The sequence below is a fragment of the Grampus griseus genome (assembly GCF_964374135.1).
Source record: "Grampus griseus genome assembly, chromosome: 1".
In the NCBI taxonomy this organism is placed as follows: domain Eukaryota; kingdom Metazoa; phylum Chordata; class Mammalia; order Artiodactyla; family Delphinidae; genus Grampus; species Grampus griseus.
This window is the reverse complement of record NC_139017.1, coordinates 129838360-129856397: the sequence shown is the minus strand read 5'-3', so window position 1 is coordinate 129856397 and position 18038 is coordinate 129838360. Positions and strand designations below refer to the sequence as shown.

Sequence of the window (18038 nt, the reverse complement as noted above, 5' to 3'; positions counted from 1 at the left end):
TAGTTTTGAAAACACATTTGTTTGGTCTATGCTTACTAGCATGATGTTGGATTTGAATCTAGTATGTGACTGAACTATCTGTAAGGGAAAAAAAAGCAGCTTGGAATGTATTCGTTTTGCATATCCTCTGATGATAATATGGGATATTAATTGGATAACTAGGATGTATGTAAAGGGAGAGAAAAGAGTGATTTTGACTGATTCACCATGAACATAAATATGAAAGCCTATATTTTTCTGTGTTTTAATAGATAGTTTCAAGTTGAAATCCCTTAGTTTCAGGCATTAAATGTAGGGAAATTTTAAGTTTATGGGTTCATATCCAGCCTAGATTATTTCTTGAGCTTCTTAATTCAAAAATATAAAATATGCAATGAAGAATTTCCCATACCTGTCTCCCATCTGCCCAGTTTTTTCCCTCTCCTTAAACTTGTTAATTTTTTATATCTTTATGCAAATATAAGCAAATATGAATATATATATATTTTTTTTATGGCCCTCCTTTTTTTTTTTTTTGCGGTACACGGGCCTCTCACTGTTGTGGCCTCTCCCGTGGCGGAGCACAGGCTCCGGACGCGCAGGCTCAGCGGCCATGGCTCACGGGCCCAGCTGCTCTGCGGCATGTGGGATCTTCCCGGACCAGGGCACGAACCCACGTCCCCTGCATCGGCAGGCGGACTCGCAACCACTGTGCCACCAGGGAAGCCCTGGCCCTCCTTTTCAACATAAACTTTTTTTTATACATACAAAAAAAGATTTGGTAGCATCAATAATTTTTAAGGACAAGTGTCTGAGCGTTCACGCAGTTCAAAAAAAAAAATCTTTTGAACAAAGTACCAGAGTGTAGTGGTGAAGAAAAAAAAAACATTGGAATGATTAGCTTTATATTCTGCCCTTTTCCTCCTTTTGCATTCTCTAAAGATACCAGACTCTACTAGTAGCCACAGCCTATTGACAAGAGTAGAGAGTCTAGAGCAGTCTCCTTACCTCATTTAAATCTTTAGCACTGTGACCACTTGAGAAAAGTGAACTAAGGGACAGGAGGACTGGTAAGGAGAAGGGCAAGGACCATAACAGAACAGTTTTCACCTGTATCCTGTGTGGGACTGAACAAGAACTTGAGGTAAAGCTCAGTAGAAGAGTGGGTTGGGAGAATGTGTAATTATGTGCTAATTGTGTCAATTGCTAAAACTCTCATGTTGATCTCTTTTTATATCATTATGGAACATTTTCATGAACCCGCGTATTTGTTTACAAAGTCTTCGTATTCTTATTCAAAGGTTTATAAACATTTAAAAAATCTCTAACCAAACAGACTTAATTAATTACACTTTCTTAGAAATAGCTAACTTGATTCTAAACCTTGTACTAGCTATTCATGTCTTTTTCAGAGACACATTTTTCTTCCCTTCTGCAAATGTTAGAAATGCACACCACTTTGACACACTTCCTTTCTTTTGCAGAATGGCACTAATGTTGCATAAGGTGGAGATCTGGTGAATTGAATATACACAATGTTGGCGCTTACGTTTTACAGCTTTGGAGATTGGGAGGGATCATCTTCAGAGCAGAGACTAAAACACCATTTGAAAGCATGTTTGTAGTTTGGAGGAAAGCTAGATAGCAAATTTTAAATTAAGTAATATTTTTGTATACTTAAGTCCATCACATAAAACTAAATTAATCCTAAAGAACTTTTAAAATTACAGACATTCCACTGCCCTTCTCCCAAAAAGATGTCATTTCGAAAAATGGATCCTAGCTGTACAATAGGATTTTACTGTCGAAATGTTCAGGACTTCAAACGAGCTTCTGAAGAAATCACTAAGGTACTTTTATTTTAAATATTATAATAATATTTGTAAATGACCTAATTTTTATTAGAGGTAGCCTATCAGAAGATAAAAATATATAGATTATGATTCATTTATAAAATTTCCCCTTGAATGTTAATATTATTAAGAATATTTTGAACCAGGAAATACAACTATTTGGGGATTCCTAGCTTTTGAGGATGATGAAATCACTTAGTGACCAATTGAAAGTATTGATTGCTCCACTAGGTGGCACTGTTGAAATAAAAATCTCTGCAAACTAGCTATGTGCAAGCAATTAGGTTATATTTTATTTGAAGAGGATTTTAAAAGGGCAATACCTTAGGGGGTAGAAAAAAATTAATGAAGTATTTGATCAAGCCAAATTGTGCATTATTTCTTGTTAGTCCAAGTGTTTTGATTTTTGTAAAGAGAAATGGTGTTTTTGGATTTCTCAGACTGTTTTATCAAATGAGCTGTATTGTTACCTTCCAATAAACTTGTTTAATCTGATCTATTCTACTTATAGGATCTTGGAAATAGGTTTATTTAAATCCTCTTATTACCTTTAAACTTCTGCATTTTTCTGGCCCTTGAGTACTGCTAAAACATTTATAGGGCCATAAACTCTGTCTATATTTAGTACTTTAGAAAGTAAAAAAATTACTTATTTAGGAAGTAAGACTAATTGGATGGCTCTCTTTATTAGTATCAGTATTATAGGTTATCATTTTTTATGGTAAGTAAAACTAAAACTAGAATCATTTTTGGGAATTCTTAACTTGAGCTCAGTTGTAATATGTATACCTTATTACTGCTTTACTTCCAATTAATTTTATTCAGGAAAATAGACATAGTGGGTTGAAATTTTAGTTTTATAATGTAAAAATAGAATGAAAAAAATAAAAAATTTCATTTAAGTTAGGTTTAGTTTACTTGACCTGCCATGTAAAAGAGGAAATTTAACAGGAACATGACAGAAAAATGAATGAGGAGAGGAGAAAATGAGATATGTGAGAACCTTTTCTTATTCCTCATTTCTCACAGTTGTCACCTTTTCATTCTTCTTTTCAACCTGAAAGGCCAAGTGAACATAAGAAAATATGTTTTCTCCATTTTCCCCTCTTTTATTACTTGAAATTAGTATATACATTTGTATATTTTAGTTTGACAATTCTCTGGCTTTATGAAGTATCATGTACGTGCTAAAATATACAAATACAGATATATGGTAATATAGATTGATGTTGATGAACATTTTCCATTAAAAAGTCCCATTTATGTTTCCATTAGTTTATTTTTTATCTAGGTTGAAATAAGTATATTTAGAACAGTGATGTAGTCTACCTCTGGAATAGAAAAAAGCCCAAATTACTGTTACCAAATTGAGAAAAACAGTATTCATAAATGAGCTGCATGTTGATATTTTCTGATTAAAAACAGATAGTTTTGTGGTTTTATACTAATAGTTTTTACACTGGAAAACTACTTAGAAGTTATTGCTCTTGATGCATCTAAATAATATGCAGTATTAAAGCAATGAGAAACCATGTTGAAATATAATATGGAAGTACTGAGAATTTTGCCAGAGTCAATTAACTTTGCTTTAATTATACTGTTGTTCTTAAGTTAATACCTTTTGGTAGCAGTATCAAAACCTCACTTTGTCAGTTAATAACTTGATCATTTACTTTTGCTTGGAAGATTGTAAGTTAAGCAATTTTCCTTCTTAAAAACTGAATTAAGCATTTTTAGTTAAACTGTTATTTTTTTCTTTGAAAATTAAAACATCTTAAATTATGTGTTTCTATATAGGATATATTTTCAGTTTTCTCATTTTGAAATTGAGGCCAGGTAGTCTAGATTCCCATGTTTTATTTGTAATGCTATGTGAATGAATATTCTAATGCTTATGCCACATGACTTTTAAAATGTTAGTAAAAATTGTTAAATTAATTCAGTGTTTAGCAGAGCTCAGTCCAGCAAGTATCTGAATAACTGTCATGTTGAAAACACAAAATGGCCAAGGCTTTGCCCTCAAGTAGCATTTATAGTTCAGGAGGCGGAATAAGACAAGTAGACATGTATTACATTGAATATGATAAGCATTCATACGGAAATAGAAATAAATTGATAGGGTAAGGAGGAGTGTTAAAATGAGAGAGATGTCACATCCAAGTCAAAGTTCTTTATTGTGATGGTGATATTTAATATGAACCCTAAAGTGTAGGCTTAATTTCTGTTGGCTAAGGGAGAAGGGGGAGGGTACGTCAAGCAGAGGAGATAACAAGAGGAAAAGTATTGGAAAAGAAAAATGTAGAGCTTCTCTAGAGAATGGCAAATAGTCCAATTTGTTAGGTGCCATGGATACATATAGGGCACGATTTTTTGTCTTCTGATTGCATGAATCAGAATCCCTAGAGATATGGCCTGGGAGCCTCCATTTCTAACAAACTTCACAAGTAATCTTGTACACCAAATTTGAGAACCACTAGTATAAGTGCAACCTAAAGTGTGATACTTGATGTTTTAAGTGACCCTGGGACAAATATTCTGATACTTATATATGTATATTCATATTAGAAAAGAATAGCTGGCTTATTAAACATGTGGTTTCCTACTTATCATTGACCTGTACAAGGCTACTGGGGTTAAAATTATGAAAAGAAAAATATTCATTAATTGTAATAGAGATGGCATATATAGTGAAAATAAGGAAGGAGGTATATAAATGTCCAAGGCTTGGGAAACACTGCTATAGGAAATAGTGAAGGATGAGTCTAGAAAAGGAGGTTGGAATAATATTGTGGGGAGTATTGAATGCCAGACTGAAGAAGTTTGTACTTTGCAATATGTTCATTTTATTAAATTAGTTTTTAAAAATTTCAAGCATACAGAAATATAGAGGATAGAATAATAAATAGCCACGTGCTACCTCTAAGCTTAAGGGAGAAAAAAAATACCCCACGTATATAATCGAAGTGTATTACCCTTCCCCAATCTTACTCCCTTATTTCCTTCCCAGTGGTAGCCACTATCCTAAATTAGTGTAAATTAGTATACTTGATGTATCTGTAAACAACATACACTGTTTTTTTTGGTATGTTCTTAAACTTGTCATTAATTATATATTCATATAAAAATGTTATGTATCCTTTTGCAATTTGCTTTTTCATTTGATAGTGACTTGGAGATTATATCTATTCATGTTGGTCTAGCTTATTCATTTAAACTGCTAAATAGTAGTACATTTTACAGTATACTACGTTTTTGTTTTCATCTTTATTGGAGTATAATTGCTTTACAATGGTGTGTTAGTTTCTGCTTTACAACAAAGTGAATCAGTCATGCATATACATATGTTCCCATATCTCCTCCCTCTTGCGTCTCCCTCCCTCCCACCCTCCCTATCCCACCCCTCCAGGCGGTCACAAAGCACCGAACTGATCTCCCTGTGCTATGCAGTTGCTTCCCACTAGTTATCTACCTTACGTTTGGTAGTGTATATATGTCCATGCCTCTCTCTCGCTTTGTCACAGCTTACCCTTCCCCCTCCCCATATCCTCAAGTCCATTCTCTAGTAGGTCTGTGTCTTTATTCCTGTCTTACCCCTAGGTTCTTCATTACATTTTTTTTCTTAAATTCCATATATATGTGTTAGCATATGGTATTTGTCTTTCTCTTTCTGACTTCACTCTGTAAGACAGACTCTAGATCTATCCACCTCATTACAAATAGCTTAATTTCATTTCTTTTTATGGCTGAGTAATATTCCATTGTGTATATGTGCCACATATTCTTTATCCATTCATCCGATGATGGACGCTTAGGTTGTTTCCATCTCCGGGCTATTGTAAATAGAGCTGCAATGAACATTTTGGTACATGACTCTTTTTGAATTACGGTGTTCTCAGGGTATATGCCCAGTAGTGGGATTGCTGGGTCATATGGTAGTTCTATTTGTAGTTTTTTAAGGAACCTCCATACTGCTCTCCATAGTGGCTGTATCAATTTACATTGCCACCAACAGTGCCAGAGGGTTCCTTTTTCTCCACACCCTCTCCAGCATTTATTGTTTGTAGATTTTTTGATGATGGCCATTGTAGTTTTGATTTGCATTTCTCTAATGATTAGTGATGTTGAGCATTCTTTCATGTGTTTGTTGGCAGTCTGTATATCTTCTTTGGGGAAATGTCTATTTAGGTCTTCTGACCATTTTTGTATTGGGTTGTTTGTTTTTTTATTATTGAGCTGCATGAGCTGCTTGTAAAGTTTGGAGATGAATCCTTTGTCAGTTGCTTCATTTGCAAATATTTTCTCCCATTCTGAGGGTTGTCTTTTGGTCTTGTTTATGGTTTACTTTGCTGTGCAAAAGCTTTTAAGTTTCATTAGGTCCCATTTGTTTATTTTTGTTTTTATTTCCATTTCTCTAGGAGGTGGGTCAAAAAGGACCTTGCTGTGATTTATGTCATAGAGTGTTCTGCCTATGTTTTCCTCTAAGAGCTTGATAGTGTCTGGCCTTACATTTAGGTCTTTAATCCATTTTGAGCTTATTTTTGTGTATGGTGTTAGGGAGTGATCTAATCTCATACTTTTACATGTAGCTGTCCAGTTTTCCCAGCACCACTTATTGAAGAGGCTGTCCTTTCTCCACTGTACATTCCTGCCTCCTTTATCAAAGATAAGGTGACCATATGTGCGTGGGTTTATCTCTGGACTTTCTATCCTGTTCCATTGATCTATATTTCTGTTTTTGTGCCAGTACCATGCTATCTTGATTACTGTAGCTTTGTAGTATAGTCTGAAGTCAGGGAGCCTGATTCCTCCAGCTCCGTTTTTCGTTCTCAAGATTGCTTTGGCTATTCGGGGTCTTTTGTGTTTTCATACAAATTGTGAAATTTTTTGTTCTAGTTCTGTGAAAAATGCCAGTGATAGTTTGATAAGGATTGCATTGAATCTGTAGATTGCTTTGGGTAGTAGAGTCATTTTCACAATGTTGATTCTTCCAATCCAAGAACATGGTATATCTCTCCATCTCTTTGTATCATCTTTAATTTCTTTCATCAGTGTCTTACAGCTTTCTGCATACAGGTCTTTTGTCTCCTTAGGTAGGTTTATTCCTAGATACTTTATTCTTTTTGTTGCAATGGTAAATGGGAGTGTTTTCTTGATTTTACTTTCAGATTTTTCATCATTAGTGTATAGGAATGCCAGAGATTTCTGTGCATTAATTTTGTATCCTGCTACTTTACCAAATTCATTGATTAGCTCTAGCAGTTTTCTGGTAGCATCTTTAGGATTCTCTATGTATAGTATCATGTCATCTGCAAACAGTGACAGCTTTACTTCTTCTTTTCCAATTTGGATTCCTTTTATTTCCTTTTCTTCTCTGATTGCTGTGACTGAAACTTCCAGAACTATGTTGAATAAGAAAAATATGGAACGCTTCACAAATTTGCCTGTCATCCTTGAGCAGGGACCGTGCTAATCTTCTCTGTATCGTTCCAATTTTAGTATATGTGCTGCCGAAGCGAGCACTACAGTAGACTACGTTTTAAAACATGTATTTATTTATTTATTGAATTTTTTGAAGTATAGTTGATTTACAATGTTACCTTAATGTCTGCTGTACAGTTGTACATATATATGTATATATATTCTTTTATACATGTATATTCTCAGTTGTACATATATATACTTTTTTGTATTCTTTTCCATTATGGTTTATCACAGGATATTGAATATAGTTCCCTGTGCTGTACAGTAGGACCTTGTTGTTTGTTTATTTATTTATTGAGGTACAGATGTTGAACATCTTTTCATATACCTGTTGGCCAATCGGCATGTCTTCTTTAAAGAAACAACTATTTAGGTTTTCTCCCCATTTTTTGATTGGGTTGTTTGTTTTGATATTGAGTAGTATGAGCTGTTTGTATATTTTAGATATTAACCCTTTGTCAGGTGCATCGTTTGCAAATATTTTCTCCCATTCTGTAGGTTGTCTTTTAATTTTGTTGATGGTTTCCTTTGCTGTGCAAAAGCTTATAAGTTTGTTTAGGTCCCATTTGTTTACTTTTGCTCTTATTTCTTTTGTCTTGGGAGACTGATCTAAGAAAATATTGCTATGATTTATGTCGAAGAGTGTTTTGTCTATGTTCTCTTCTGGGAGTTTTATGGTGTCATGTCCTGTATTTAGGTCTTTAAGACATTTTGATTTTGTTTTGTATATCGTTTGAGGGAGTGTTCTAATTTCACTGATTTATGTGAGGCTGTCCAGCTTTCCCAGCACCACTTGCTGAAGAGATTGTCTTTTCTCCATTGTATATTCTTGCTTCCTTTGTTATAGATTAATTGACAGTAGGTGTGTGGGTTTACTTCTGGGCTCTCTATTCTGTTCCATCGATCTATGTGTCTGTGTGCCAATACCATGCTGTTTTGTTTACTGTAGCTTTGTAGTATTGTCTGAAGTCTGGGAGGGTTTTGCCTCCAGCTTTGTTCTTTTCCCTGAGGAATGCTTTGGCAACTCTGGGTCTTTTGTGGTTCCATATAAATTTTAGTATTATTTGTTCTAGTTCTGTGAAAAATGTCTTGGATAATATGATAGGGATTGCATTATATCTGTAGATTGCTTTGAGTAGTACAGCCTTTTAACAATATTAATTCTGTCAATCCAAGAGCATGAGATATCTTTCCATTTCTTTAAATCATCTTCAGTTTCCTTTATGAGAGTTTTATAGTTTTCAGTGTATAAGTCTTTCACCTAGGATGCTGCCATTTTAGATTAGCACTACAATTCATTTCCTTCTAATCTTTTTTCTTTCTTTTTTTAATAATTGTGTTTTTTCTTTTTTATATTGAATTATAATTGACATACAATATTAGACTAGTTTCAGTTGTACAACATGGTGATTCAGTATTTTTACACATTATGCAGTGATCACCATGATAAGTCCAGTTACCATCTGTCACCATACAGAGTAATTACAGTATTATAGACTATATTCCCCATGGTGTAGAATACGTCCCTGTGACTTTTTTATTTTATTTATTTATTTATTTATTTATTTATTTATTTATTTAAACATCTTTATTGGAGTATAATTGCTTTACAATGGTGTGTTAGTTTCTGCTTTATAACAAAGTGAATCAGTTATACATATACATATATCCCCATATCTCTTCCCTCTTGCCTCTCCCTCCCTCCCACCCTCCCTATCCCACCCCTCTAGGTGCTCACAAAGCACTGAGCTGATCTCCCTGTGCTATGCAGCTGCTTCCCACTAGCTATCTGTTTTACATTTGGTAGTGTATATATGTCCATGCCACTCTCTCACTTTGTCCCAGCTTACCCTTGCCCCGCCTCGTATCCTCAAGTCCATTCTCTAGTAGGTCTGTGTCTTTATTCCTGTCTTGCCCCTAGTTCTTCATGACCTTTTTTTTTGTTCTGTTTTTTAGATTCCGTATATATGTGTTAGCACACAGTATTTGTTTTTCTCTTTCTGACTTACTTCACTGTGTATGACAGACTCTAGGTCCATCCACCTCACTACAAATAACTCAGTTTTGTTTCCTTTTATGGCTGAGTAATATTCCATTGTATATATGTGCCACATCTTCTTTATCCATTCATCTGTTGATGGACACTTAGGTTGCTTCCATGTCCAGGCTATTGTAAATAGAGCTGCAAGGAACATTGTGGTGCATGACTCTTTTTGAATTATGATTTTCTCAGGGTACGTGCCCAGTAGTGGGATTGCTGGGTCATATGGTAGTTCTATTTGTAGTTTTTTAAGGAACCTCCATACTGCTCTCCATAGTGGCTGTATCAATTTACATTGCCACCAACAGTGCCAGAGGGTTCCTCTTTCTCCACACCCTCTCCAGCATTTATTGTTTGTAGATTTTTTGATGATGGCCATTCTGACCTGTGTGAGATGATACCTCATTGTAGTTTTGATTTGCATTTCTCTAACGATTAATGATGTTGAGCATTGTTTCATGTGTTTGTTGGCAATCTGTATATTTTCTTTGGAGAAATGTCTTTTTAGGTCTTCTGCCCATTTTTGGATTGGGTTGTTTGTTTTTTTGATATTGAGCTGCATGAGCTGCTTGTAAATTTTGAAGATTAATCCTTTGTCAGTTGCTTTATTTGCAAATATTTTCTCCCATTCTGAGGGTTGTCTTTTGGTCTTATGTTGCCCTTTGCTGTGCAAAAGCTTTTAAGTTTCATTAGGTCTCATTTGTTTATTTTTGTTTTTTTCCATTTCTCTAGGAGGTGGGTCAAAAAGGACCTTGCTGTGATTTATGTCATAGAGTGTTCTGCCTATGTTTTCCTCTAAGAGTTTGATAGTGTCTGGCCTTACATTTAGGTCTTTAATCCATTTTGAGTTTATTTTTGTTTATGTTGTTAGGGAGTGTTCTAATTTCATTCTTTTACATGTAGCTGTCTAGTTTTCCCAGCACTGCTTATTGAAGATGCTGTCTCTTCTCCATTTTATATTCTTGCCTCCTTTATCAAAGATAAGATGACCACAGGTGTGTGGGTGTATCTCTGTGCTTTCTATCCTGTTCCATTGATCTATCTTTCTGTTTTTGTGCCAGTACCATACTGTCTTGATTACTGTAGCTTTGTAGTATAGTCTGAAGTCAGGGAGCCTTATTCCTCCAGCTCCGTTTTTCTTTCTCAAGATTGCTTTGGTTATATGGGTTTTTTTGTGTTTTCATAAAAATTGTGAAATTTTTTGTTCAAATCTGTGAAAAATGCCAGTGGTAGTTTGATGGGGATTGCATTGAATCTGTAGATTGCTTTGGGTAGTAGAGTCATTTTCACAATGTTGATTCTTCCAATCCAAGAACATGGTATATCTCTCCATCTCTTTGTATCATCTTTAATTTCTTTCATCAGTGTCTTATAATTTTCTGCATACAGGTCTTTTGTCTCCTTAGGTAGGTTTATTCCTAGATATTTTATTCTTTTTGTTGCAGTGGTAAATGGGAGTGTTTTCTTAACTTCACTTTCAGATTTTTCATCATTAGTGTGTAGGAATGCCAGAGATTTCTGTGCATTAATTTTGTATCCTGCTACTTTACCAAATTCATTGATTAACTCTAGTAGTTTTCTGGGGGCATCTTTATGATTTTCTTTGTATAGTATCATGTCATCTGCAAACAATGACAGTTTTACTTCTTCTTTTCCAATTTGTATTCCATTTATTTCTTTTGCTTCTCTGATTGCCGTGGCCAGGACTTCCAAAACTGTGCTGAATAATAGTGGCGAGAGTGGACATCCTTTTCTTGTTTCTGATCTTAGAGGAAATGCTTTCAGTTTTTCACCTTTGAGAATGGTGTTTGCTGTGGGTTTGTAATATATGGGCTTTATTATGTTGATGTAGGGTCCCTCTGTGCCCACTCCCTGGAGAGTTTTTAATCATAAATAGGTGTTGAATTTTGTGAAAAGCTTTTTCTGCATTTATTGAGATGATCATTTGGTTTTTATTCTTCAGTTTATTAATATTGGTGTATCACATTGATTTTTTTTAACATTTCTATTGGAGTATAATTGCTTTACAATGTTGTGTTAGTTTCTGCTGTATAACAAAGTGGATCAGCTATATCACATTGATTGATTTGCATATATTGAAGAATCCTTGCATCCCTGGGATAAATCCCACTGTCATGGTGTATGATCCTTTTAATGTGCTGTTGGATTCTGTTTGCTAGTATTTTGTTGAGGATTTTTGCATCTGTATTCATCAGTGATATTGGCCTATAGTTTTCTTCTTTGGTAACATCTTTGTCTGGTTTTGGTATCAGGGTGGTGGTGGCCTCGTAGAATGAGTTTGGGAGTGTTCCTCCCTCTGATATATTTTGGAAGAGTTTGAGAAACTTAGGTGTTAGCGCTCCTCTAAATGTTTGATAGAATTTGCCTGTGAAGCCATCTGGTCCTGGGCTTTTGTTTGTTGGAACATTTTTTTTTTTTTTTTTTTTTTTTTTTTTTTTTTTGCGGTACGTGGGCCTCTCACTGTTGTGGCCACTCCCGTTGTGGAGCACAGGCTCCAGACGCGCAGGCTCAGCGGCCATGGCTCATGGGCCCAGCTGCTCCGTGGCATGTGGGATCTTCCCAGACCGGGGCACGAACCTGTCTCCCCTGCACCGGCAGGCGGACTCTGAACCACTGCACCACCAGGGAAGCCCTGTTGGAACATTTTTAATCACAGTTTCACTTTCAGTGCTTGTGATTGGTCTGTTTATATTTTCTATTTCTTCCTGGTTCAGTCTGGTAAGGTTGTGCTTTTCTAAAAATTTGTCCATTTCTTCCAGGTTGTCCATTTTATTGGCATAGAGTTGCTTGTAGTAGTCTCTTATGATGCTTTGTATTTCTTTGGGGTCCATTGTAACTTCTCCTTTTTCATTTCTAATTTTATTTGTTTGAGTCCTCTCCCTCTTCTTCTTGATGAGTCTGGCTAAAGGTTTATCAATTTTGTTTATCTTCTCAAAGAACCGGCTTTTAGTTTTATTGATCTTTGCTATTGTTTTCTTTGTTTCTATTTCATTTATTTCTGCTCTGATCTTTATGATTTCTTTCCTTCTGCTGACTTTGGGTTTTGTTTGTTCTTCTCTCTCTAGTTCCTTTAGGTGTAAGTTTAGATTGTTTATTTGGGATTTTTCTTGTTTCTTGAGGTAGGATTTTATTGCTATAAACTTCCCTCTTAGAACTTCCTTTGCCGCATCCCATAGGTTTTGGATCATTGTGTTTTCATTGTCATTTGTCTCTAGGTACTTTCTGACTTCCTCTTTGATTTCTTCAGTGATCTCTTGGTTATTTAGTAATGTATTGTTTAGCCTCCATGTGTTTGTGTTTTTTTATGTTTTCTTCCCTGTAATTTATTTCTATTCTCATAGCATTGTGGTCGGAAAAGATGCTTGTTAGATTTCAATTTTCTTAAATTTACCAAGGCTTGATTTGTGACCCAAGATGTGATCTATCCTGGAGAATGTTCTGTGCGCACTTGAGACAAAAGTGTAATCTGCTGTTTTCAGATGGAATGTCCTATAAATATTAGTTAAATCTGTGTGGTCTGTTGTGTCGTTTAAAGCTTGTGTTTTCTTATTTATTTTCTGTCTGGATGATCTGTGCACAGGTGTAAGTGAGGTGTTAGGTTACCCCACTATTACTGTGTTACTGTCAATTTCCTCTTTTATAGCTGTTAGCATTTGCCTTATGTATTGAAGTGCTCCTATGTTGGTTGCATATATATTTATAATTGTTATATGTTCTTGGATTGATCCCTTGGTCATTATGTAGTATCCTTCCTTGTCTCTTGTAACATTCTTTATTTTAAAGTCTATTTTGTCTGATATGAGTATTGCTACTCCAGCTTTCTTTTGATTTCCATTTGCATGGAAAATTTTTTCATCCCCTTACTTTCAGTCTGTATGTGTCCCTAGGTCTGCAGTGGGTCTCCTATAAACAGCGTATATATGCGTCTTGTATTTGTATCTATTCAGCAAGCCTGTGTCTTTTGGTTGGAGCATTTAATCCATTCATATTTAAGGTAATTATCGACATGTATGTTCCTATTACCATTTTCTTAATTGTTTTGGGTTTGTTTTTGTAGGTCCTTTTCTTCTCTTGTGTTTCCCACTTAGAGAAGTTCCTTTAGCATTTGTTTTAGAGCTGGTTTGGTGGTGCTGAATTCTCTTTGCTTTTGCTTGTCTGTAAAGCTTTTGATTTCTCCATCGAATCTGAATGAGATCCTTGCTGGGTAGAATAATCTTGGTTGTAGGTTCCTCCCTCTCTTTAAATATATCATACCATTCCCTTCTGGCTTGTAGAGTTTCTGCTGAGAAATCAGCTGTTAACCTAATGGGAGTTCCCTTGTATGTTATTTGTTGTTTTTCCCTTGCTGCTTTCAATAATTTCTCTTTGTGTTTAATTTTCGTCAATTTGATTACTATGTGTCTTGGCATGTTTCTCCTTGGGTTTATCCTGCCTGGTACTCTCAGCACTTCCTGGGCTTGCTGGCTGTTTCCTTTCCCATGTTAGGGAAGTTTTTGACTATAATCTCTTCAAATATTTTCTCTGGTCCTTTCTCTCTCTCTTCTTCTGGGACCCCTATAATGTGAATGGTAGTGCATTTAATGTTGTCCCAGAGGTCTCTTAGGCTGTCTTCATTTATTTTCATTCTTTTTTCTTTATTCTGTTCCACAGCAATGAATTCCACCATTCTGTCTTCCAGGTGACTTATCCATTCTTCTACCTCAGTTATTCTGCTATTGATTCTGTCTAGTGTATTTTTGTTTTCAGATGTTGTGTTGTTCATCTCTGTTTGTTTGTTCTTTAATTCTTCTAGATCTTTGTTAAACATTTCTTGCATCTTCTCAGTCTTTGCCTCCGTTCTTTTTCAAGGTCTAGGACCATGTTCACTATCATTATTCTGAATTCTTTTTCTGGAAGGTTACCTCTATCCACTTCATTTAGTTGTTTTTCGGGGTTTTATCTTATTCCCTCATCTGATACATAGTCCTCTGCCTTTTCATTTTGTCTATCTTTCTGTGAATGTGGTTTTCATTCCACAGGCTGGAGGATTGTAGTTCAGTATTTATTATGTAATGTTAAAGGAAAAACAGGATAAACACTATATATAAAATTTCATCTCAGTTTTGTTAAAGTAATTTTAAACATGTACTTTAAAAAATCTAGAAGGAAATACAACAAAATATTAAATATTTCCCCAAGTTATTAAATGTCTTTCATTATCTTTATTTTGTATAATATCTCAATTGATATAATACCCCAAGTCATATAGATAACCTAATTCGGAATTTTCTTTGTGCAGATTTTATGTTATCCATTATGGAGGGACCTTAATGTTTTGACAGTGCATCCTATTTTGTAGTATAAAAAAGAAAACTAAACTTTTCCCTTCTAATAGAAGTTCAAATCAATGGTTATTCTTTATAAAAAAAAGTCTAAAAAATTCTTGATATGGTGCTTAGAGCTTTGAAAAGCATTTGAAAGGCGTCTTGATTTTGAAAGAAAGGATGAAGACATGATAATGTTAGCTTTGCGTGTTGAGTTGAAAATGATACAATGATACCTGCTTGTTAGATACTGGACTTTTATAAGTGATGTTAAATGAATATAAAATGGTAACAATTTTGGACTGTATTCCAGCCATTGGCTGGAGGTGAAAGGTGATTGATCAGATGCCGGCCCCCTCTGTCTCTTACTTTTCATTTCCACATTTTTGCCCTTCTCTCTACCTTTTTTTTTTAGAATATAAGTTAAATGAATTTGAGAAGTGTAAAAAGCAGGAGCAGAATATGAATTATAGGATCAATCATATTTCATCACATCTGGTTTTTTAAGTACTTGATTGTTTTTAAATGGTTCATTTCCACTCAATTAGAAAATGGATTTCATATTAACTGTCTCATTGAAATATTTTAAATTTAACATTGTATCTATATCCTAGGGCTACATATTTATTTTAGCCAAGAGAATCTATAAATGTAATATATAAGAATTTGATGAGCCTTCAGTTGAATATCAACATTTGGGAGAATTTAGTTTTTACTGCTAAAATTATCCTTAAATTATATTTAATTGATCATGATTAATGATGTATAAGTACTATTGATATTTTTTCAGCATTCTTTGTAACTCACATAAACTTTTCAGAATCCTTCTTATAAGTCCTGGTTACCTATAGAAATGTTTATTTCTATAAAAACATCCTTCACTCAAAAATTTTTGTTAACCTTAAAATGAAAATTGTTTTAATTTTTTAATAGACTTTGTTTAACGGAAATATTTAAATGGTTTAGAATGGGTTGTTGGCTTGTCAACAAATCCCAAATTGACAGAGGTTATATAAAGGTTGTTGGTGTTCTCACAAAATTCCAGATATTACTTATTTTACTTCTAAATTGTGTAATGTAACTTTAGAAGGTAATATGTAAAGTGTGGATTGTTACTGTGTATAAGAATACTGTTTTTCATCTTAACTAGATTATTGCAGAAATATATTTTTTTTAATATAGAAATCTTTGAAAAGACCAAACTTGATTTTAAAAAATAACTTTTTATTGCTTTTGGTCATCCTAACATTTCTCTGAGATAAGGAGATTCGATAACTTTTGCCCGGTTTTATAGGTGATACTCAGGTAGAGTGATTTGTCAAAGATCACATCAAAGTTAAGTTGTAGAAGTGAGATTAGAATGGACCTTTTGACTTAGTTTAATTTTTTTGTGTGTGTTATGGTACTAAACAGTCATTCACAGTATTTTACCATAATCAGTGATACCATTTTGTTTTATTGTCTGTTACCACCAATAGAAGATAAATCTTAACTCACTAGTAAGCCTTCAAACAAATGTGACCAAAAGACTTTACTTTGGGGGGTTTTGGGTAGGAATGATAATATAGTTAATTTCTGATGGTCTAATCCTAATGGGGAAGTAGGTGTTTAGCGATAAATAAACTATACAATGCTGATCAACTTTTGTCTTTTAGCCAGAACAGTAAAGCAGTAGCACTGGATAAATGTAAATGAGAGAAGCTAACAAGAGAGATTCAGGGCTAAAACATTAGATTTCATCATGTGGTCCTACTGTGTACTATTGCATCCAATAAGGGATTCTTCTGTTCTTTCTGTTACAGATGCTGAAAATTTCTTCTAAGGAGAAATATCCCTTATTTACTTTTGTAAATGGTCATTCCAGAGACTATGATTTTACATCTACTACAGCCAATGAAGAAGACCTTTTCTCAGAGGATGAAAAGAAAAGATTAAAAAGATTTAGCACAGAAGAGTTTGTCTTGCTGTAAAGATTAGCACATTTGTGCTTGATGAGAAGAAATCCTTTGAAGGAAGCAAAATGAAGAGAAACAAGTATACTTGAAACTGGTTTATTTTCACAAATACCTTAATTTTATATGTTCTTTAAAAAAAGAACATTTGAAAATATACAAGTTTTAAAGATATTTTTTTGAAAGAGAAATGATTCAGTGAATCTTGATTTCTAATAAATATCAAGTGATTCTGGCTGCATTCCTGTTTCCCTAAGATCTGCTAATGATAACTCTACCTTAACTGCAAGTCTTCCAGTCTTCAAATTCTTCCACCTGGGTCCAGTATTCTCCTGAAGGTTTTGTGATATTGGGCCCCAAAATAGGATCACCAAATAGTTTCAAAAGCTTCAGATTATACTAATGACCAGAAGAGCAGAGAATGAATCTTCAGTGCTGCCTAAGCCTCCTGATATTAATGCAACCAAAGGATGCTTTTGGATGTATCTTGATATATTAAATAGTAATTTTTAGCTGTGATATGATATAATTACATAAGCAGAATTTTGAGTTAAGGTAATACTTAGCAATATGATTTTACAGTGGCACCTCATTTTACTTGCTGTTGAGCCTTGTCTGAGCAGTGAAGGTAAAGTATTGGTTTTCCCTACAGATTTAAAGGTTATGTTATTACTAATAACTACATCCAATCTAACAGATAAAGGCAAAATTGTTTGTTTCCTATCTCAAAAATGAAATTTTATGGAAACTCTACTTATTATGCAGTTTTAAAATCTAAAGATAAGTACCAGGAAAGATATCAGTAGATGCTCCTCCATGTGATTTTTGCTATTTGTATAAATCAGTGCAGTGGCCATCTATAAGGTAAATCTGCCTTAAGTGTGTTATGTATTGCTTAAAGGCAAATATGTGATATAAAAGTATGAGTTATTATTGAGCCAGGTTTATAAAATAAGTACTTTAATAAAGATGTAAGAACTTAAAATGCCTTTGTTTTGGTTTTAATGGGATTATTTTAATCCTTTCATTTGAAAAATCATTGTCTCAAATGAATTCTGTTTATTTATAATGAAGGCAAATAATATTGTTGCTTTGAAAGCAAGTATTAACTTATTTTATGAAGCTTCCATGTTTCAGTGTGAAAAGGTGACTTATAAAGACATAAAATTGGGTATCATTTAAAGTCATTGATATTTTCCCTTCAGGAAGCCTATTTGTTAGGTTTAGAGTTACATGCAAAACTGAAAGAGGGTGGGCAGATAGATTGCTTTGGTATGCCTGATGAGAGAAATCAGGTTTGGCATTTCCTGGTGAAGATATTTTATTGAATTCAAAAAATAGTCAGTAATCTAAAATTTTCCTTTACCCTAGATGAAATCTGGACAAGTTAAGTATGGTACTGATTTTC

General features: G+C 34.2%; 1 protein-coding gene across 1 annotated transcript in view; it reads left to right on the top strand.

Moving 5' to 3' along the window:
• ATG4C (autophagy related 4C cysteine peptidase) overlaps positions 1–17584 on the top strand; it is an 86836-nt gene extending 69252 nt beyond the window's left edge. The window contains exons 10-11 of the mRNA XM_082652951.1: positions 1710–1829; positions 16481–17584. Coding sequence (XP_082509077.1) covers positions 1710–1829; positions 16481–16648 — 288 coding nt within the window. The 3' untranslated portion in view covers positions 16649–17584. The remainder of the gene's footprint in view (positions 1–1709; positions 1830–16480) is intronic.
• Positions 17585–18038: the final 454 nt, after the last annotated feature.